This window comes from Salvia hispanica, chromosome 3 (assembly GCF_023119035.1).
Source record: "Salvia hispanica cultivar TCC Black 2014 chromosome 3, UniMelb_Shisp_WGS_1.0, whole genome shotgun sequence".
In the NCBI taxonomy this organism is placed as follows: domain Eukaryota; kingdom Viridiplantae; phylum Streptophyta; class Magnoliopsida; order Lamiales; family Lamiaceae; genus Salvia; species Salvia hispanica.
The window spans coordinates 14,111,409-14,131,734 of NC_062967.1; the positions used below are offsets into that span (position 1 = coordinate 14,111,409).

A 20,326-nucleotide genomic window follows, 5' to 3' on the forward strand; every position below is an offset into this window, starting at 1 on the left:
CTAGCCGAATCAGGTCTATTTTTCAACTTACTTTGAACTTTGCTTCTTTTTTTTTTTTTCTTTTTTTTTCTTATTTGGTTTAGTAGTGACTCTTTGTTTAATTTGCGTGTGGAAATAGATTATACAAACACAAATGTGCGTGGGAAAACAGACTTTAGGTACTCCATATTATTGTCACTACAAGAAAAATAACACTTAAGGACGCTTTTTTATTCCATTAGGGACGCTAATATGATTGCTAAATATATCACCGACGCTTGTAAAAGCGTCCTTATTGGTGGCGTGCCAAAAAAGAATAAGGACGCAAAAGTGGAGCATCGGTGAAGTAATCAATTTAGAGACACTATTAAAAAGCGTCCCTAAATATGCAATTTAGAGACACTATTGAAAAGCATCCTAAATGAACTTAGAGACACTATTGAAAAGCATCCTAAATGAACTTAGAGACACTATTGAAAAGCGTCCCTTAAAATGAATTTAGAGACACTATTAAAAATGCCCCTAATGCCCCTAAATGCAGATAAAAAAAAATGTCCCTAAATGCAAAATGTAGAAGCTATCTATTCCAAACATTAGCAAGGATCGTAAAGAGGCATCAAATTACAAATGAAGTAATTTAAATTGGACAAAAATTTATTTACAAACTGATTCAAACCAAGTTCAAAAACCAAAATTCTAGTAAAACTGCTATTTCTAGCTGAGATGTTCTACACAGAAACTGGCCTAAATTAACAAGATCAAATCACCTTGTATCTAACGAGAATAAACAAACATAGCTCTACTGCAATGTACTTCAAACTATCAACCTTTTTCATTGCTTAAAAGTCTTAAGAGGCAGGGAGAATTCAGTCTCTAACTCTTCAACGACTGATCAATGAATTTCGATACTTTCATGTTAAATCCACACAAAGGAAGTTCTGGCACATTTTCTTTAATCCTGCAGATTCAACATAAAATAATTAACAACTAACATCGTTATTTACAACCATGCTGCAGAAGCTTGGGAAAACTCAAGAGTCTTATATGCTCAAAAATGTTTTTGAATGAGATATCAGAAGTCCCAACTAAATAGACTTGTTTGCCATTCATTGTTATAATCCCTGCAGAAATGGTCAGGTTGATAATCCACTCAACCATATGATAATCCACCCAAATACAAACATAATGATAATCAGGTTGATAATCTATACTCCAGCGAAAACTTATAGGAGTATAGATATATATTGATAATCCACTCAAATACACACAACTATAGAGAAAAAAAAAGAAACACTCTTGTTTTCATTTAAACAAAGTTTCACATTTAATCTTAAATTAGTTTTTTATCTTACAACTTGCGGTATGCATAACTAATACACTACCAAGTTATGGGCTTCATTATCATATACTCCATATAAAGCAAAACAAGTTATGGATTTCCTTATCCATCCACTACTAATATCAATATCAATATCAAGTATACTTGAAAATTTAAATCCACTTCAGGCAAGAAACCATTTTAATGTTCACAAAAGGTCACCTGGAAATTCATCTGGGAGCATCAGATTTAGACATATGAGTAGTCAATAACATACCTAACAATAATGCTTTTCAAGTTATATTATGGCTGGCAGAGAGTTAGGTCCTCATCATCAGATAGGCAGCCCGACAGTCCCTGCGATGAGGTTGAATTTTATGAAGCTACAAGTAAAATACAGTACTCTAGAATATATTTATGGATGCAACATTATTGAACTTCTATAAACAATGAATATGTCTAACTCAGGCTGTCTAGAGAAAAAGCTCTTATTCTTACCTAATAGACTTGTTTGCCACAATCCCTGCAAGAAAATGCCAAGATTCAGTAAAATGACAACAAAATCATTGCAAAAAAAAGGGGTTTTTGCTCTATAGGACTCACTCAAATTTATGAGACCAGAACTCCCTTACCAAAAAGTCCAAGTTTAATTGAAAAGTTTCATCTTTACATTGTAGCTTGGCAGTAAGAAGAATTCTTTTGCTTTGCTTCATCGTCTTTGCAGCCTTGGCAAGAGCACAACAGTAAAGGCCTTCTCAACAGTGAATTAAGTGCCCTCTGCTTCAGATACAACCGTTCCATCTTCCAACTTAGCAGAAACTCTTAATCCTAATCTAATAAAAAAAATTAACAATTAAATTTGCAAGAAGAAGAGGTGTTGAAATAAATATTTCCAGAATCAAAACGCCATACACAAACAAGTACAGAAGCATACTATTTGTGAGAAACATTTGTAAGCCCCATACAATGGCGGATCCAGAAACTAAATATCGTGGGGTCGAACAAAATAATAATAGTACTATTTAAAATAATTATTTAAATTATTATTTTTATAAATATATATTTAAATATATAATTATTCTGAGTACCGATAGTATACAAACAACATGTATAATTTTTTTGGGATATTGGCGCCAAATATTACAAAACTTTTCAAAAATTTATTTTTCCCACGAACTTTGAATTTGACATATTATAATATCACAAATTTAAATAGTGTTGAATTTTTCTCACTGGCGACAAAATCTAATTACTGCTACATTAAAATGAGATGGATAACCAATCTGGCTTCTAGAGATTTTGTAATCACACACCACTATCATTTTTAAGTGGTAACCATATCTTATGTGATGTAATACATCATTTGATCCACTGAATCTGTCACTTAGTTTATCAGTGTAAATACATTCATATTCAATACACTCCAGATCTAATGACTACTGAACTTACCATCTTCCAGAATTGTCTCTTTATTTTCAATCTGTTGATGATCATTGTCTCAGACTCTCAGTTATAAAAAAAATAGTAAACTTCTAATCTATCTGGCTGCCATCTTAATGTTATGCATAGAAGAGGGTTGAGACATACAAAACTATTCACTCACTTTGCCACTCAACCAGTGCCTCTCCCGCTCTCCGATTTCCATCTTAGAAAGAGCTTATAATGTTGCATAGAAGAATACCAATAACTAAATCACCCTAGGAAACACCAACAAGATGAGACTAAAGAAAAAGAGCTTGTGTGCATGAATATGCTGTAACATACCTTATGGAATCAATACCCGAAGCTCAGAGCAAGAGCAAGAGCAAGTGGATAAAGTATAAGTAGCTAAAAACATGGATATGCTCAAACAATATGATGTAGATTAAATCATAGTAACAGTAAATGTAGAAATTCCTCTCAGTTAAAAACGGTGCAATTTCTGCAAGAGGAGTGTTCATGAAGCAGTTTATGGAGTTAGTACATGGAATAATTAAAAAACATTAAATAAACAGCCCGTAGATCAAACAATTTAGGCATTATATCGAATTAATAAAAGTATTCCCAAAAATTGATATATATATGCCCTAGACCAAATCCACAGTTTTTATTTGTTTTGGATTCAGGTGCACGGAGATTCATAAATACCTGAAGAAGAAATTGCAGAGAGAGAATGAGAATCGAGCCTAATTTGTCGTATTGAATCTGATTATTATCATCAAACGACCTAAGTGGCGGAGATGTTTGTACGATAGTGTGCCTACAGAGCGTGAATAGAGGGATTGGATAGTGACAGGAAATGTTAACCGTTTCCTACGGTGGAGGAACTGTGGCGGAGCCCGGCGGAGAGGCGACGACGGGTGAAAAAGGGAAAGGGAGAACGACGGAGATGGAGAAATTTAATTCATTTACTTCATTTATGTTAATTACAAAATCCGTTTATAATTTGGGACGCAGAATTTTAATGTCTCTGTATTGATCTAATCAACGACACTTTTTGGATGCGTATGCAATTTTAATAATTAAAAAAATTTCCCAATGCAATTAAATTCGTCTCAAATTTCGCGTCGTCATGAGAGAGATTTGTTGTAGTGTGTCAGTGAATAAAATATTACTATTTTGATCAATATCTTGGATGGGCCTCACACGGAGTAATATATATTGATTATATGGTGAATGCGGCACATTCAATTAATTTAGAGAGAATGCGTGAATTAAAGGGGGTTGCATACAAATTCCAATTTGAAGTATTTGTGACTTGAATGCTAGAATGTTTTAGGATTTAATTTGCTTGACATACAATTACACGTGTTCTAGATATGTAAGTTAATACAAGCATGAATTTATGTTTTCTTTGAATCATTTCTCATAGTTCTTGGCAGTTTAGGGACCGGATCATCCTTGAGCCATTACCCATCAAAAGCAATCCCTAGAATTGATCAAATTTCATTCTAGTAAATCTTTTGTAATGTGTTTTTATATGAAGTATCCGAATATTTTCGATTTTACGTTTACAGTATTCAATTAAGTAGTACTCCCTCTGTTTCGTGGTGGTGGAGTCACTTCTTTTCGGCACACAATTTAAGAAAAATTATGTTAAGTGAGTTACGCAAAAGAAGAATAAAGTAGGAAACCAAATTTCTCAGTCATGTCCACATCACTCTCCTTCATCCCATCTGGAAGCTCCCAATCAAAGCAATGCACCAATTGCGCCAGCACCAGTTTCACCACCGTCAGCCCTAATTGTATCCCGGGGCAGCCCCGCCTTCCCGCACTAAACGGTATCAGTTCAAAATGGTGGCCTCTCAGGTCTATCTCGCTACCAACGAACCTCTCTGGTGTAAAAGAGTCAGGGTCAGGCCAAACATCGGGATCCCTCCCTATAGCCCATACATTCACCATCACTCTTGCTTTTTTAGGCACGTGGAACCCTCCGACCTCGCAGTCCTCCATGGATTCATGAGGAATCAAGAAGGGCCCCACGGGATGGAGACGCAGGGCTTCCTTGACCACGCAATCCAAGTATTTGAGTTTACCAAGATGTGATTCTTCAACCATTTGATCCAATCCCACCACTGACTCCAGTTCTTCCTGGAGTTTCTTCATTACTGCTGGATGTTTCATCAGTTCCGACATTGCCCACTCCAGTGCTGTTGATGAGGTATCCATCCCTGCGACGACCATATCCTTGTACATATAAAAAAAAATTAAACATGAATATTCACGCAAACTAGTATTATTAAAAGAGCGACAATAAATATTATTATTACGAGGAGAATGGCCTTGACATGGCGACGATCAAAGTCAAATCCCGCTTCTCCGGATTCCATAATCTCCATCAGTGTATCAACGATGTCTCCATCTGTCTGCTTCTTGTTCCTCTTTACGTGCTCATCAATTATTTTTTCCAAAATTCCATCAATAATCTTGCTCACTCTCTTCATCTTGCCATGTAATCCCTGGAGATTGAGCACGCCAATGTACGGAAAATAGTCAGCCAGATTGAATTTCCCCAGAATCACCATCGCCTCCTTGATCGCCTCTTCGAATCCTTTGTCCTCCATAGTCGAATATCTCTTCCCAAACACCATCAAGAAGTTAATGTCGCAGTTGAGGGCCGTAATCCGGGCGCTGAGATCAACGGCTTCCCGGGTTTCAGCAGCCCGTTTAAGAGAAGTAACGAAAAGCCCGAGCTCGGCCCGTCTCATGGGCTGGAAATGGCTGATCTTCACGTTGCTCAGCAGCTTCAACGTGAAGAGTTTCCGCATCTGGCGCCAGTACGGGCCGTACGGCCCGAAAGCCAAGTCTCTCTTGTCGTAGAGTATGCACGCGGCGGCCTCGTTGGCAGGCCGGCTGGCGAAGGCGAGGTCGTGCGTCTTGAGGACGAGTTCGGCTGCAGCGGGAGACGACACGACGAGTGCTGGCACGAAGCCGAAGCGCAAGCCCATGATCGGGCCGTGTTTTCGGGCCAGGCGGTGTAAATCACGGTGAGGATTCTTCCCCAGGAGGTGGAGATGGCCTAATATGGGAAGGCCTTTCGGGCCGGGAGGCAGCCTCTTCTTGCTTCTCGGCCCGAGAAGTTGTTGGAGGAAATACAATAACACAATTAATGATAAAACAAGCCAAATCATGGCCATTTTTCAACTTAATATTAACAGATGGATGAAAAATGTTAAGTGAAATATAATTAACATTTATATATGGAGTATTTGTTTTAAATGAAATGTGGTTTTCATTACTATTTATGGTAAAAATGAACCAAAAAATTTATTTGTAGACGGACCGAAATGAAAAAATACGGTTCCTAATTGCAGACGGTGGGAGTACTTGGTGATAAATATCTCGGATGGTCCACACATGTGAATATTGATTGTTTGGACTTTTACGGAAGAGAAAAATGTTCATTCAATTTATTGCCAAAGATGTGACAATTGTGGTGAGGAGTTTAATAACAAACTTCAAAGATGATAAGACGAATTGGATGGGGATGGAGTCAAGTGGCGTAAAAGTCATTCTACAATTAATGGTTGCAACTATTGGCAGCACAAGAATTTTGACATTGGAGATTAATAATACAGAGTACTTTTCGGTGTTTTGTCACTGGAAGCAGTTTGATATTGGCAATAGAGAAAATGGGTTTAAGCTGTTGTCAAATGGATTAATTGGAGGGAAAATAATAGAATAAAGTAAATATAGTGTTTCTTTTCTCTAAAAAAAATAACTCAACTGTAATGGAATAAACCAAAAAAAATACTCCTTTGTCCCACATAATTTGGGACACTTTGATCCGGCACGGGTTTTAAGAAATCTAGTGGAAAGTGAATTAAAAAAGTTGATGGGATGTAAGTTCTACTTTTAAAGTATTAGTTTTATAATAAAATGTGATTAGGAATGAGTAAGTGAAATATGAAGTCCACTACCAAAAATCGTAAAAGTGAAGTGTGCCAAATTATATGGGACAACCCAAAATGGAATATCGGATCAAATTATATGGGACGGAGGGAGTAATAAATAATTCACATGAATGGTGTGTAAAATATGAATGTAAGTTATTATCATAAATCAACATGTCATTAGTGGGTTAAGTATTTACACTAAATCCATAAATGTAATTGTGTAAAAAAGAAATAATGAGCGAATACAATGACTTATATACCCTTTAAATCTTTAAGAGTAGATTAGTCAATAAAGGAACTTTAAATGGAGTATGATTTTATCATGTTTAGGTCAAACATAATTTTTCCCATTTCAACGAAAAAAAATAGTGCAAATCCAATTTTTCAGAGATCAATTTTGAATTTCACTTAAAAAATAAAATTCAAGTACTTTTGTGAACACGGGGACGGCGTTGGCCTTATTCCTTTTAAACCAAGTTCCAAAACAAATCATTTTATTCTTTCCTTGCCCGAATCTCAAATTTTATAATCTAAAATCTCCTAAAAATGCAATGACATTTCAACACTGCAAAATTCTAATTTTCTTCCAATTTTTTAAAACTCTAATTTGTGTAGTAGTGTGGCCACATAAATTATTTTAGTGTAACTTTCCACAAACTTGTAACAATTTGAGGTTTTTAAAAGTTTAGTGTGCATGTGGCTTTGTGTTGGAAACGAATTAAAATTTAGAACCGTGTCTGCAACTTTAAATAGCATAACGTATTTATTTATTTATTTTTCTTATTTTACATCAAATCAAAGATATTTTTAGAAACAAAATTAAGATGACAGAGAGAGAATTTAATGACACATTGTCAACATAGGAGGGACAATATTGAGGGGCTCACCTAAGAACCTCATAGATAGGAGGGACAATATTGAGGGGCTCACCTAAGAACCTCATTTGAAACCCTTCCCGCACAAAATGTTCACAAAAAAAAGGTGGTGTGTGAGTTGGCCAAATAATGCCTGAGCCAAAAGTCTCGGATTCGAATCTTCCGTGACGCGGCCTTTAAATTTATGTTCATTTAACCATAAAAAAAAGGTGTTCAAGCCAAAAATGGCCTTAGAGTACTCCAATAATTAACAAATATCCATAAGGCTGACCAAAGACTTAATTTTGAAAGGGACAACACATTTTTGTGTTTGCGTTATTATAAAAAAAAAAATTAATTCAAAGAAAAACTATAAAAATTAGAATTGAACTAGATAGAGGCTAGATGTGTAAACACAAACCCCACCCGACACAATTATGACGCAAGTTCGACAGCAAAAGCCAATCTCAAGGTAATAGAAACTTACGAGAAGACTCACTTCTCGTCGTTCATGCACGAAGGGCGGGACACGTTAAAGGCGGCGTCTCGGTATGACAACTAGTTAGCGTTGGAGGGAAGCATATGCTACTTCTTTATGAAATGAAATGAACGACAAGATGATGACCAATGTTTGTAAGAAATTGGAAAATAAAACCATCAAAATAATCATATTTATAAAGGGAAATTGGTATCTAAAATCATGAACTTTACCTAAAATTTGGTATTTCCCATAAACTTTGAAATTGGTATATAATATCACAAACTTTGTATTTTGTTTGGTATTTCCCAAACTCAAATAAGATATTTTCATCAAAATCTTATTTAACGTAGGCAACCGTAATTTCTTGTTAGTGTTTTATTTTATTCCACGTGCCATAAAGTAGCAATAATAACACAATTAATTCAATATTTATGCAAACGACAAGTAGGCACAGCCACAAGAGGCTTAGCTCTAGAAGTAACAATACCAAATTCTCAGTCATGTTCACTTCACTTGCTTTCATCCCATCTAGAAGCTCCCAATCAAAGCAATGCACCAACTGCGCAAGCACCAATTTAACCACCGTCGGTCCTAACTGCAACCCGGGACAGCCCCGCCTACCCGATCCAAACGGTAGCAACTCAAAATGGCGGCCTCTCAGGTCTATCTCGCTGCCAACAAACCTCTCTGGTGTAAAAGAGTCTGGGTAGCCCAAACATCCGGATCCCTCCCAATAGCCCACACGTTCACGATGACTCTTGCCCTCACAATCCTCCATGGATTCGTGAGGGACTAAGAGGGCGCCACGGGATGGAGACGCATGGCTTCCTTGACCACGCAGTCCAAGTATTGGAGTTTTTCGAGATGTGATTCTTCAACCATTTGATCCAATGGAGTTTCCTCATCACTGCTGGATGTTTCATTAGCTCCGACATTCCCCAGTCGAGTGTCGTTGATGAGGTATCCATCCCTCCTACGATCATATCCTTGTAAAAAAAAGACAATTTCTCAGAATAACAGAATTAGACCAAACTTCGTAATTTTAAAAAAACGGTAATATTAGTACGTAAAGAACAGCCTTGACATGGCGGCGGTTGAATTCGAATCCTGCTTGTCCGGATTCCATAATCTCCATGAGTGTATCAACAATGTCGGCAGCCGGCTTCTTCTGCTTCGTCTTCATATGATCATCAATTATTTCCTCCAAAATCCCATAAAAAATGTTGCTCAGTCTCTTCATCTTGCCATGTAATCCCTGAAGATTAAGCATGCCAATGTATGGAAAATAGTCAGCTAGATTGAATTTTCCAAAAATCTCCATTGTTTCCCTAATCACATCTTTGAACCCTATCTCCTCCATGGTTGAATATTTCTTCCCAAATATCATCAAGAAATTCATGTCGCCGCTGAGAGCAGAAACCCGGGCGCTGAGATCCACGGCTTCCCGCCTCTCAGCAGCACGTACGAGGGAAGCAACGAGCAGCCCGAGCTCGGCCCGCCTCATGGGCTGGAACTGGCTGATCTTCTGATTGCTCAGCAGCTTCAAGGTGCAGAGTTTCCGCATGTCGCGCCAGAACGGGCCGTACGGCCCGAAAGCGATGTCTCTCTGCTCGTAGGCTATGTATACGCCGGCCTCGATGGGAGGCCTGCTAGCAAAGATGAGGTCGTGAGTCTTGAGGACGAGCTCGGCTGCAGCCAGGCGCGGAGCCAGAAATTTACAGGGTGAGGGGCAAATTTATCTATGAAGAAATATTAAGAATTTGAGGAGGGCATTTAGTGAGAGATTGCAAGAAATAAAATTTATATTGTATAATACTCCCTCCGTCCTAGATAATTCGTCTCAGTTTTTCATTTTGGTCCGTCCCACATAATTTGTCCCACTTCATTTTTACCATTTTTGGTAGTGGACCCCATATTCCACTAACTCATTCCTACTCACATTTTATTATAAAACTAATATATAAAGGTATGACCCACATTCCACTAACTTTTTCAACCCACTTTTCATTACAATTCTTAAAACCCGTGCCCGGTCAAAGTGACTCTGGGACGGAGGGAGTATATATATATGTGTAGAACAATATGAGGAGGGGCAAATGCCCCACCTTCCCATAAGGTAGATCCGCCACTAGCTGTAGCGGGTGACGACACGACGAGTGTTGGAACGAAGCCGAAGCGTAAGTCCATGATCGGGCCGTGTTTTCGGGCTAGGTGGTACAAATCACGGTGAGGATTCTTCCCCAGCAGGTGGAAATGGCCTAGAATGGGAAGGCCTTTCGGGCCGGGGAGGCAGGCTCTTCTTGTTTTTCGACCCGAGTTGCTGCTGGAGGAAATAGACGAACATAATCAGTGACAAAACAATCCAAATTCAGGCCATATTTCAACTTAATTTGAACTTTCCTTCCATTTTTTTTCTCTGGGAAACAATGTGGTTATGTAGTGCTCTTTATTATGCTTGTAGCATGTGTTGAAATGAACATGCACGGGAATTAAATAATACTCCCTCCATTCCATAGTAATAGAGGCGTTTCTTTTCGGCACAGAGATTAAGAAAAATTGCATTAGGTGTGTTAAGTAAAGGAAGAATAAAGTAGAAAATGAAAAAGGTAGAGATATGAAGAGAAAAAAAATAAGAGAAAGTAAAGTAGGTGTGGAAAAATGTGTTGACTTTTACTAAAAAAAGAAAATGATTCTATTACTATGGAACATATCAAAATGACAAAATGACTCTATTACTATGGAACGGAGGGAGTATTACTATTATTCCTACCGTCCAATTATAAGTCATATACTATTGGAATTAAATAATGTACTTCATCCGTCCCTAAAAATTTATTACATATTTCTATTTATGTTTATCCAACAAAATTTGTCATATTTCATTTTTTTTACCATTTTTGGTAGTGGATCTAATATTCCGCTAATTCATTTTTATTCACATTTTATTATAAAATTAATATTTAAAAGTAGGACATACATTCCACTAATTTTTTCGATTCACTTTCCATTACATTTATTAAAATCCGTGTTCAGTCAAAATGTGACAAAATTTAAAAGATGGAGGGAATATTATTCTTATCGTCCAATTATCTGTCCTAGCTATGTCCATTTCATCCCAACCCTTATTATATTTAGGCCATCAATAACGCAGCGGGTCGGACCACGCTTGGGTCCCGACCTGCGTCACCGCGCGTTGGAGGAGGGAGATTCGCGGCCTGGGCCGCACCAAGGGTCCGGCCTGGCCCGGCGTTGGAGCTTCCTGGGCCGTGACGGAGCTCTCAATTTTTGCATTTGGAAGAGGAAGAAGAGGGAGGGGGAGAGGAGGAAGAGGACGGTGATTCACTTGGATTTTACATGGTTTTAGAGGGTAGTTTTACTTGGATTTGATCGTATATTGTGTATTTTGAGACATGGTTATAGCTACTTCTCTATGATATTGGTATTTTGACCATTTTGTGAAGAATGTGTAGAAAAATGGTCGAAATGGGCTTAAATGGCGAAAGGAAGCATCGGGATGGAAAGAGGACGAAATTGCAGCACAAAGCTAGCGAACCGCCAGCTTCGCATCATTACCAACCTGGCGACCCACCAGCTTCAACATGCAACGAACCTGGCGACTCGCCAGGTTCAGCCGACTCTTCTAAACAAGGAAATCCGAGCCCTAATTATATAAACCATGCATGGAACGCCTCCTACACCATTCTACACGCCTCCTACCACAAAAATACCACTTTTCACCTAGAAAGAAGAGAAGAACGAGTAGAGGACGAGTATTCATCGCAAGATTGAAGACGAGGCCTCCAATCCGCCCAATCCGATTCTAGGAGTTCATCGTTTAGTTTTATTCTTATTCAAACAATGTTTTTGAATATTTCTTTGAATATTTCTTTGACTTTTGTGTTGAACATTAGTAGCTAAATCCTTCGTAGAGTTCTACGGGGGAGATACAATGATTCTTATGTTTAATTAATTTCTTTTTTCTATGTCTTGGCTCATGTGGTTATTTTGATTGTTTCTGTGCTTATACATTTATTTGACTGATCACCTTATAAATGCATGTGGATTTTACTACAAGAACTGAGAAGTGAGTAGTTTAATTTGAAAGAGAAGAAATTGACGTCTTTGCCAATTTAATCGAGAGATTTGAGCCTTTGAATGAAGCTAAGTATCTTAGGAGCTATTAGGAGTTGTTGTCTTAGTTCTAGGAATGAGACATCGGTTCTAGGTAGCAATCTACAAATTATATGCTTCGAGAGAAGATATAGTTTTACCTTAGTGATAGCTTAATAACCCTTGAGACCCTTTGTTGGCATAGTTTGGAAGTTAATTGAGCATATGATAGTTGTTATCGATCCCGTAGGATTCTACTTTCCTTATCCTTGATCTACATCCGTTTCTCTCATTTGCTTTTAGTTCTCTAGTTGTTTTTAATTGTTTTTACCTTGCTGTTAAGTAGATTTAGAAAACCAAAACTTTCCGATTTATCTAGATAGTAGTTGAGGTTGGTTCGTGGTATTTAGGTTGACACTGATTGTCTCTGTGGATACAATACTCTTTGCTTACTATTTGCTACATTAGCCCTGTACACTTGCGGGTATACTTGTGTTAAAAATAAGTTGAGTCAGACGGAGCCCCAATTTTCTGATTTTTTTTTTGCAATTGGAAGAGGAAGAAGAGAGAAGGGGAGAGGAAGAAGAGGGAGGAAGATGAAGAAGAGGGAGAGGGAGAGGGGCGACGGATCCCCAATTTTCTAATTTTTTTGATTTTTAATATTTTTTGCATTTTTATTTTGATGTTCTAATTTTTAATTTTTTTAGTTTATAATTTATTATTTTTGAATTAAAAATGAATTTCTCGTGTTATAATTGTTCAACGTTTTCAATTTTTACAAGTAAAATAAGTTGAAGTTGTGAATAGGGTGGCGCCTGCAGGGTTAGAGGAGTTGTGGCTTGTGACTCAAATTTAGGGGAATGATGATGTGGAGGGGACTTGGGGCCTGAATCCGGGCCGGGGTTGTGGATGCTCTTAGGCCTAAGTAGATGTGAGATTCATACTACTTACTCAACATAGAAAAAAGTAAACGAAACATTATTTTATGGATGGAGATAATACTATTGATAATATTTCTGATGGTTACACACGTGATATATTGATTATATGGTTCCACTAACTTTTTCAATTTACGGTTCTTTATATTTCTTGAAATCTGTGTTCACATCAATTGTGATTCCTAATGTGGAATGTTGGAAGAAGTACTATTTTGATCAAATATGATTCCTAATGTGGAATGTTAGAGGAAGTACTATTTTGATAAATACCACGTGATATATTGATTAGTTTGGTGTATGCGGCAAAGGTGTACGTACATATTCAATTAACTTAGAGACAATGAGTAAGGGGTCCGGGGCTGCATCAGTTCCAAAGTATTTGGGACTTCGATAGATATATTGGATGCATGTTTTAGGATTTAGTTTGCTATACATACAATTAAATGTGTCCAGATATATAAGATTAAGGTAGCGATAAAATGCAAACTTATATACTGTACAAACTCAAAATTCTTCAACACAACTTTAACACAGTTTCAATACAATATCAACACAGCGTAAAATTTTAAGATTTTAATGTCAACACAATATCAACACAACATCAATCATTGACTACTGTTGAAATTCTGTTGACATTTTCCTGTTGATGCTTTTTTATGATCTGTTAACATTTTTCAATGGTTCAGATCATAGTTTTGAGTTTGTACAATATTTAGAGTTTTCATTTGATCACATTCCCGTAAGGTTAAATGTATAAACAAGCATGAATAAGTTTTTTCATTAAATTGTTTCTCATAGTTTGTTGGCAGTTAGTGGGTTATCAGGAGGGAACCCGATGTCTGGGCTAACCCCGACTCTTTTACACCTGAGAGGTTCATTAGCTCGGGATACAATTCGGGCTAGCGGTGGTGAAACCGGTGCTATGGCGCAATTGGTGCATTGCTTTGATTGGGAGCTTTGGGATGGGAGGAAAGAGAGTGATTTGGACATGATTGAGAATTTTGTTGTACTCCTCCGTTCCATGTCAATAGAGTCATTTTATATTTGGGGAAGTTCCAAGTTAATTGAGTCATTTCTATTTTTGGCAAAAAATAATTCTCATTTTTATTTTATTCTCTCTTCATCTCTCTTACTTTACTCTCTCGTACTTTTTCCACCATCGATTTAACATACTGTTCTTAAACTCCGTGCCAAAAAGAAATGTCTCTATTAACAAAGAACGAAAGGATTGCTACTTACTGCTAGAGCTAAGCCTCTTGTGATTGTACCCACTTGTAGCTTGCATAAGAATTGAAATTTAGTGTTACTATTGCTAGTTTTTAGCATGTACTAATTGATAAGAAATATAAGCAGTGAGAACCTCTTAGAGCATCCGCATCACTGACTCGATGCTGGCTCGGTCTCGTCTCGACGAGACGAGCCAGCATCAAGACAGCGTTGCGAAGCTCGTCTCGTCTCGACGAGACGAGACATCTCGTGGCGCGACTCGTGCCGGCGAGACGACGCGCGCGCCCCCGTGGCGCGCGCTGGAGCATGGCGTGACGATCACTCGCCGGCCCGCGAGTGGGCGTCGAAATTATGACGTAATAATTTTTTTTTTATAAATTCAAAAAATTCAAATTTAATAAAAAAAATAAAATTCAAACGGTCAAATGACCGTTGGGAACAAACGGTCGAATTTTTAATTTTTTTTTTCTTTTATTGTTCTATAAATATACTCCATACTTCATTCACCATTTTACACACAAACACTACTCTCAAATTGTTGAAAAAATGTCCGACGATGGAAACTCCAGCGGCGGCGACTCCAGCAGGCGGCGCTCCGGCGGGTTCGACTTGAACTCGTTCGACGATTGGGCGAGCATGTACAACTTGTTTGGGTACTCTCGGTTCGTCGCCGGGCACCCAAGCCTCGACCACTCCGCCGGCGTACCAAACACCACATTTTGATGTGGATGCATACTATCGTCCCTCCCCCCAAAGGTACGGGCAATCGCCGGGATTATCCCAAATTCCGGAGAATTTTTTTGGCGCTGAACGCACTTTGCCCGACTGGCCAATAGGTGGAGGCTCCGGCTCCGGCTCCGGCAGGATCAGCCTCAGGCTCGACATCAATGCCGAGGAGGAAGAGAAGGAAGCGGAGGAAGAGGTTGTGGGAGACGGCACCCGTCATCCATACAGCCAAGACGAGACGTTGGCTCTGTACGACGCTTGGATCAGCGTCTCGTACGATCCCGTCGTCGGGAATCAACAAACCAACAAGTGTTTTTGGCAAAAGGTCACCGAAGTTTACAACGCACGAAGGCCGAAGAAGACCGTTGCCCGCAACGTGAAGATGCTCCGCGGTCATTGGGACCGATGCGACAAAGATGTCAAAAAATTTTGCGCGATATACAGGGGAGAAGAGGCGAATTATCAGAGCGGAGCCAGTGGAGCCGACATTCTGAGAGCGGCGTTGCGGGTCTTCAAAGACGACATCGGCAAAGATTTCAAGCTTGTCGATGTTTGGTCGCAAGTCCACCACCTTGAAAGGTGGGCTGGCGGTGTCGAGTCGGGCTCGAAACGCACGAAGCACACGGCGCGTGGTCACTACTCGTCTAGTGATGGCGGCGAAGGCAACACCTCACGTGAGGGCACGCCAACCGATGATGCAGGGGGGTCTTCTTCCGGTTACACGACGTCGGCCGCAAGGGAACAAGGCGGCGAAGGCGGCTAGAGCGAGGGGGAGAGGGAGAGGGAGAGGGAGAGGGAGGGGCCGCGACAAATCAAGCCAGGTGGGCTCGGGCTCGGGCTCCGGCACGGGCATGGGCTCGCACACCCTGATGTCCATGTACCTGGTAGCCACGATGGCTGACCTTTCAAAAATTACTTCTGGCCGGGCTCGAAACGCACGAAGCACACGGCGCGTGGTCACTACTCGTCTAGTGATGGCGGCGAAGGCAACACCTCACGTGAGGGCACGCCAACCGATGATGCAGGGGGGTCTTCTTCCGTTACACGACGTCGGCCGCAAGGGAACAAGGCGGCGAAGGCGGCTAGAGCGAGGGGGAGAGGGAGAGGGAGAGGGAGAGGGAGGGGCCGCGACAAATCAAGCCAGGTGGGCTCGGGCTCGGGCTCCGGCACGGGCATGGGCTCGCACACCCTGATGTCCATGTACCTGGTAGCCACGATGGCTGACCTTTCAAAAATTACTTCTGGCCAAGTTTCAGCCCATATGGCCGGAATTGAGTTTATAAGAGCTCAACTTGGTATAGGTGCACCGCCGACTTCGGGGGATGATGATTCGCCGGCGGAGTAGTTTTTATAGTTTAATTTAGAGTATTTTAATTATGTATTTTTTTTTTATTTTTTAGGATTTTAAATTATGTATTTTTTTTATTTTTTAGGCTTTTAAATTGTAATATTTATTTTATTTAATGAAGTGTGTTTTTATTAATTGAATTTGTTGGAATTGAAAATAAAAAATCAAATTGAATGATTAGTTAAGAGATGGTTAAGAGATGGAGGGATGCAGGTGCTGTCTCTTAGTTAAGAGATGATGAATAGTGAAGAGATGAGACGGTTAAGAGACGAATAAGAGACAGCGTTACGGATGCTCTTATGTAAGCCTCTACACAAGAAAAAATAAATAGCACCCACACACACCAAGGCAAAAACATCACTCATTGCCGTCATTTCTCACTATCTATTACGTCCTATCAGGAAGCTATGCACCAATTGTATCCTAGAGTAGCCCCGCCTTCCCGCACCAAACGGTAGCAGTTCGCAATGATGGCCTCTCAGGTCTATCTCCCTACCAATGAACCTCTGTCGTATAAAAGAGTCCGGGTTAGCCCGAAGAAAAGATCCCTCCCAATAGGCCACACATTCACAATAACTCTTGCTTTTTTACGCACATATAAGGAATCCTCCAACCTTGCAATCCTCCATGGATTGGGGAGGAACTAAGAGGAACGCCAAGGGATGGAGACGCATGGATTCCTTGATCACACAGTACAAGTATTCTAGTTTGTCGAGATGTGATTCTTCAATCATCAGTTCCGACATTGCCCATTCTATTGCATTTGCAGACATATCCGTTCCTGCTACAGAGTAAATCCTGCAGTAATATATGGAGTCCAAATTTTATTTGTTTACTATGTATAGAGAAAAATTAATGAATCGTAACGTAGATATTGTGTTTTTATATTTTAAGTTTTAATCCCTTTCTACTTTAAATTTCATATTAGTATTATATAGTACTCCCTTCGTCCCTAAAGAATATGCACTTTGGGTTTAGTACGGATTTTAATGTAAAAAAAGAGAGAGGTAAAGAGAAAAAATAATTAAAGTAATGTTAGTGGAGAATGAATCCCCCCAATAGAGAGAAAAGTGTTTCCAAAATTAGAAAGTGCATATATTCTTGTGGGATGGACTAAAAAGGAAGAGTGCATATTCTTATGAGACGGGGGGATTATAGTAGTACTTCCTCCGCTCCAACTTAGTTGAGTCAAAATTTTTGGGCATGAGGATTAAGAAATTGTGTTGAAAAGTAGGTGAGAGGAATAAAGTACTCCCTCCGTCCCACAAAAGATGTCACACTTGTGGAATGACACAGGATTTTAGGTGGTTTTGTTTTGTGTGCTAAATGGAGAGAGAAACTATAATTTTTATATTAATGTGAGAGAGAACTTTTTTCAAAAATGAAAGTGTGACATCTTCTGTGGGACAAACTAAAAAGGAAAGTGTGACATCTTTTGTGGGACGGAGGGAGTAGGAAATATAAAGAGATATTAGTAAAGTAGGTGATTGAATAGAGTCAGAGCGATTAGATGTTTGGTTTTTTGTCAAAAAAGGAAATGACTCAATTTAGTTTGGATATCCCAATAAGGAATAATACTCAATTTAGCTTTGGACGAAGAAAGTATTAAATAATGGGGCCCACATGTTTTCTGACCATGTACTAGAAAAAAAAAAGCAAATTAAGCTTTAAACTGTGAAAGTATCAAAATGACAAATGATACATTATTTATGAATTTGGATAATACTATATTGATAATATTTCGGATGGTTACGCCTAATATATTTATTATATATGTGTATACGGCAAATGTGTGGTTACACATATTCATTGAAATTAGATATAGATGTGGCATTTACAATTTTACAAATGTGGTGATGGTGCATGGAAATAGCTAAGCACAATCACTGATAAAACCAGCCAAATCACGGCCATTCTTCAACTTACTTTGATCTTTGCTTCTCTAGTTCTTTTTTTGTCTTGGTTGGTTTATTAGTGACTCTTGTTTAATTTGAATGTGGAAATAGCTTATATAAAAACGAACGTGCGTGGGAAAGCAGACTAATTAGTTATTATTGTAAGTGAATTAAATATAGTACTCTATATTACTTACACTTTGATTACATGCTTTATGCGGCAAATTAAGGTGTACATATTCAATTAATTTAGAGAGAATGAGTGAAAGGGGTTGCACGCTATTTCAAATGAATAGAGTTAAATTAACAAGAATTGTAGATACAAAACGCCCTTTAAATTTGAATATGATAAAATCAAAGTATTTTGAATTGTTAGCATCACTAATTACATACTTCTATGACTAATTTGACCATATTTACAATTATATAATGAAAACTATACTATTACAATTTTTCCTTAATCATTCATTTAAAAACTGGAGTGTGCATCTTTTAGGTCTTAGAAAATTGAAAAATATCATTGTAAGTCTCTAGAAAATGAATTGTATTACCACATGTCTTTTTCTTCCTATTTTACACTTGAACCCAATAAAGATAGTAGTATACTTTATATTCCCTAATTATTTTAGGTTGAAAATTGTAATAAAATTTGATTTTCAATTATGAAGAAATAAATTTAAATTCATTCTATAATTAAGTTATATAGTGGAGGACGAGGGCGGACGAGGGCTCGTGATAAGTCGAATTCTAAGCCTTGGTTACTGGTCAAGTATGTCGTGAATTGCATGTATTATCTGCAAAATAATTGCTTAAGTGTGCATGATTGAAGGATCCAAGTCAGTAGGTGACGATTCGGGTGACGCAAGTGAAAAGGGCGCCAGAAGGGTGCGATCTGACCAGGATGCATGCCGAGAAAAGGCTCGAGTTGGAGAAGGAGGATAGCTGGGATGATCATTGACAAGGGCAAAAAGGTCAAAATGCGGGAGAAGTCTACCCTAAAAGCAAGGGCAAGCCTCCCTATAAAAGAAGCCACTTGGAGAGAGAGAGAGTTCGGTTGGGAGCTCTCAGTTCGGAGTTCGAAAATTACACTTAGTAGAATTCTCTCTAGAAGATCCATCCTTCAGCATTATTCCACCTCTCGTTCCTCGCCACAGCCCATGGTCACTTGACGTCCAGAGTTTGCCGGAGAAGTCATCACCGTCGTTCCAGCCAGGCTTATCGTAGCAAGTGGTAGTAGTATCATCACCCGGAGTGGCACAAACAATGTTAATCGCTTTCTTAGTTTAAAGTTTACTTGTTTTCATCATTTAAGTTATTTGCAAACACTCATCGTTGTTGCTCTTTTGAAGTACTTTGTTATTTTCCAACATTTGCATTATGAAGTTTCTATTTCGCATGTCACTTTGGTTCGAGTTTGCTTCTTTCTGCCTAGGAAAGTTAGATTTAGTTATTGCTTTTAATTTCCGAGTGCTTTCTTATCGGGAGTTGTTGATTCGAAGTTGTAGCTAGTTTAGTCAAGTTTTCGTGCATGAGTTTCTTTTCTGGCGCCGTGATTACCACCTTGCATGTCAGTCCAGTAGAAGTAAAAGTTGCAGTTTACCGTTTAATTTAAGTTTAAGCATTTTAATCAATGGATCTTGAGTTTGAGTTTATGAATCTGAAGTTTAGTTATGGTGTTTGAGTTTACATGATTCTTGTCAATACTTGGTGAAGAAGAAAACGTCAAAATCAACTTTATTTGGACCACTTTTACTTTTAAGTTACTTTTGCTTTTGTTCCCTACTTTTCAGATGTACTATCCAGACACTGCCGTAAAGCTCCCAACCATCGATGTACTTGTTGTCTAAATTTCCCCTTTTAGTAACTCGTCCACTTTCCATATGTCTCTGATACACCTTGTCCCCTATTTTCACGAACACTCCCACATGTCTCAAGTTATTTCCCCGCCTACTAGTCAGTAGAAGTACTACCTTTATTTCCCGCTCTAGGTAAAATCTCAACCCAAGCTGTGGGTAAGCTAACCAAACACCCAGGAAAGTCACCACAGCTTTTATCTAAACGTGTCCATCCTCGTG

At 38.7% G+C, this 20,326-nt stretch overlaps 2 protein-coding genes and 1 long non-coding RNA gene across 3 annotated transcripts; all 3 read right to left on the reverse strand.

The window, feature by feature from the left end:
• Window positions 1-713: 713 nt before the first annotated feature.
• Window positions 714-2,793, reverse strand: LOC125211012. Its single transcript, XR_007174445.1, has 5 exons — window positions 2,747-2,793; window positions 1,930-2,125; window positions 1,796-1,820; window positions 1,575-1,654; window positions 714-937 (listed from the first exon to the last, which is right to left on the reverse strand). It is a non-coding gene; the product is annotated as an uncharacterized LOC125211012 (long non-coding RNA).
• Window positions 2,794-4,142: 1,349 nt separating this feature from the next.
• LOC125209345 (cytochrome P450 71AU50-like) lies at window positions 4,143-5,927 on the reverse strand. Its single transcript, XM_048108945.1, has 3 exons — window positions 5,047-5,927; window positions 4,388-4,963; window positions 4,143-4,205 (listed from the first exon to the last, which is right to left on the reverse strand). The coding sequence occupies exons 1-3, from the start codon at window positions 5,911-5,913 to the stop codon at window positions 4,143-4,145; spliced, it is 1,506 nt and encodes a 501-aa protein (XP_047964902.1). The 5' UTR covers window positions 5,914-5,927.
• Window positions 5,928-8,372: 2,445 nt separating this feature from the next.
• LOC125208920 (cytochrome P450 71AU50-like) lies at window positions 8,373-9,741 on the reverse strand. Its single transcript, XM_048108448.1, has 2 exons — window positions 9,074-9,741; window positions 8,373-8,993 (listed from the first exon to the last, which is right to left on the reverse strand). The coding sequence occupies exons 1-2, from the start codon at window positions 9,569-9,571 to the stop codon at window positions 8,772-8,774; spliced, it is 720 nt and encodes a 239-aa protein (XP_047964405.1). The 5' UTR covers window positions 9,572-9,741; the 3' UTR covers window positions 8,373-8,771.
• Between the last annotated feature and the right edge of the window lie 10,585 nt (window positions 9,742-20,326).

Bases quoted from the DNA above. Each gene is read 5' to 3' on its own strand.
- LOC125209345 (XM_048108945.1), bottom strand. From the start codon at position 5,913: ATGGCCATGATTTGGCTTGTTTTATCATTAATTGTGTTATTGTATTTC. The intron at 4,964-5,046 runs GTAATAATAATA...TATATGTACAAG, and splicing joins ATGTCAAGGCCATTCTCCTC to GATATGGTCGTCGCAGGGAT. The intron at 4,206-4,387 runs GCGTAACTCACT...GATCAATTCTAG, and splicing joins TCCTACTTTATTCTTCTTTT to GGATTGCTTTTGATGGGTAA.
- LOC125208920 (XM_048108448.1), bottom strand. From the start codon at position 9,571: ATGCGGAAACTCTGCACCTTGAAGCTGCTGAGCAATCAGAAGATCAGC. The intron at 8,994-9,073 runs GTACTAATATTA...TTTTTTTACAAG, and splicing joins ATGTCAAGGCTGTTCTTTAC to GATATGATCGTAGGAGGGAT.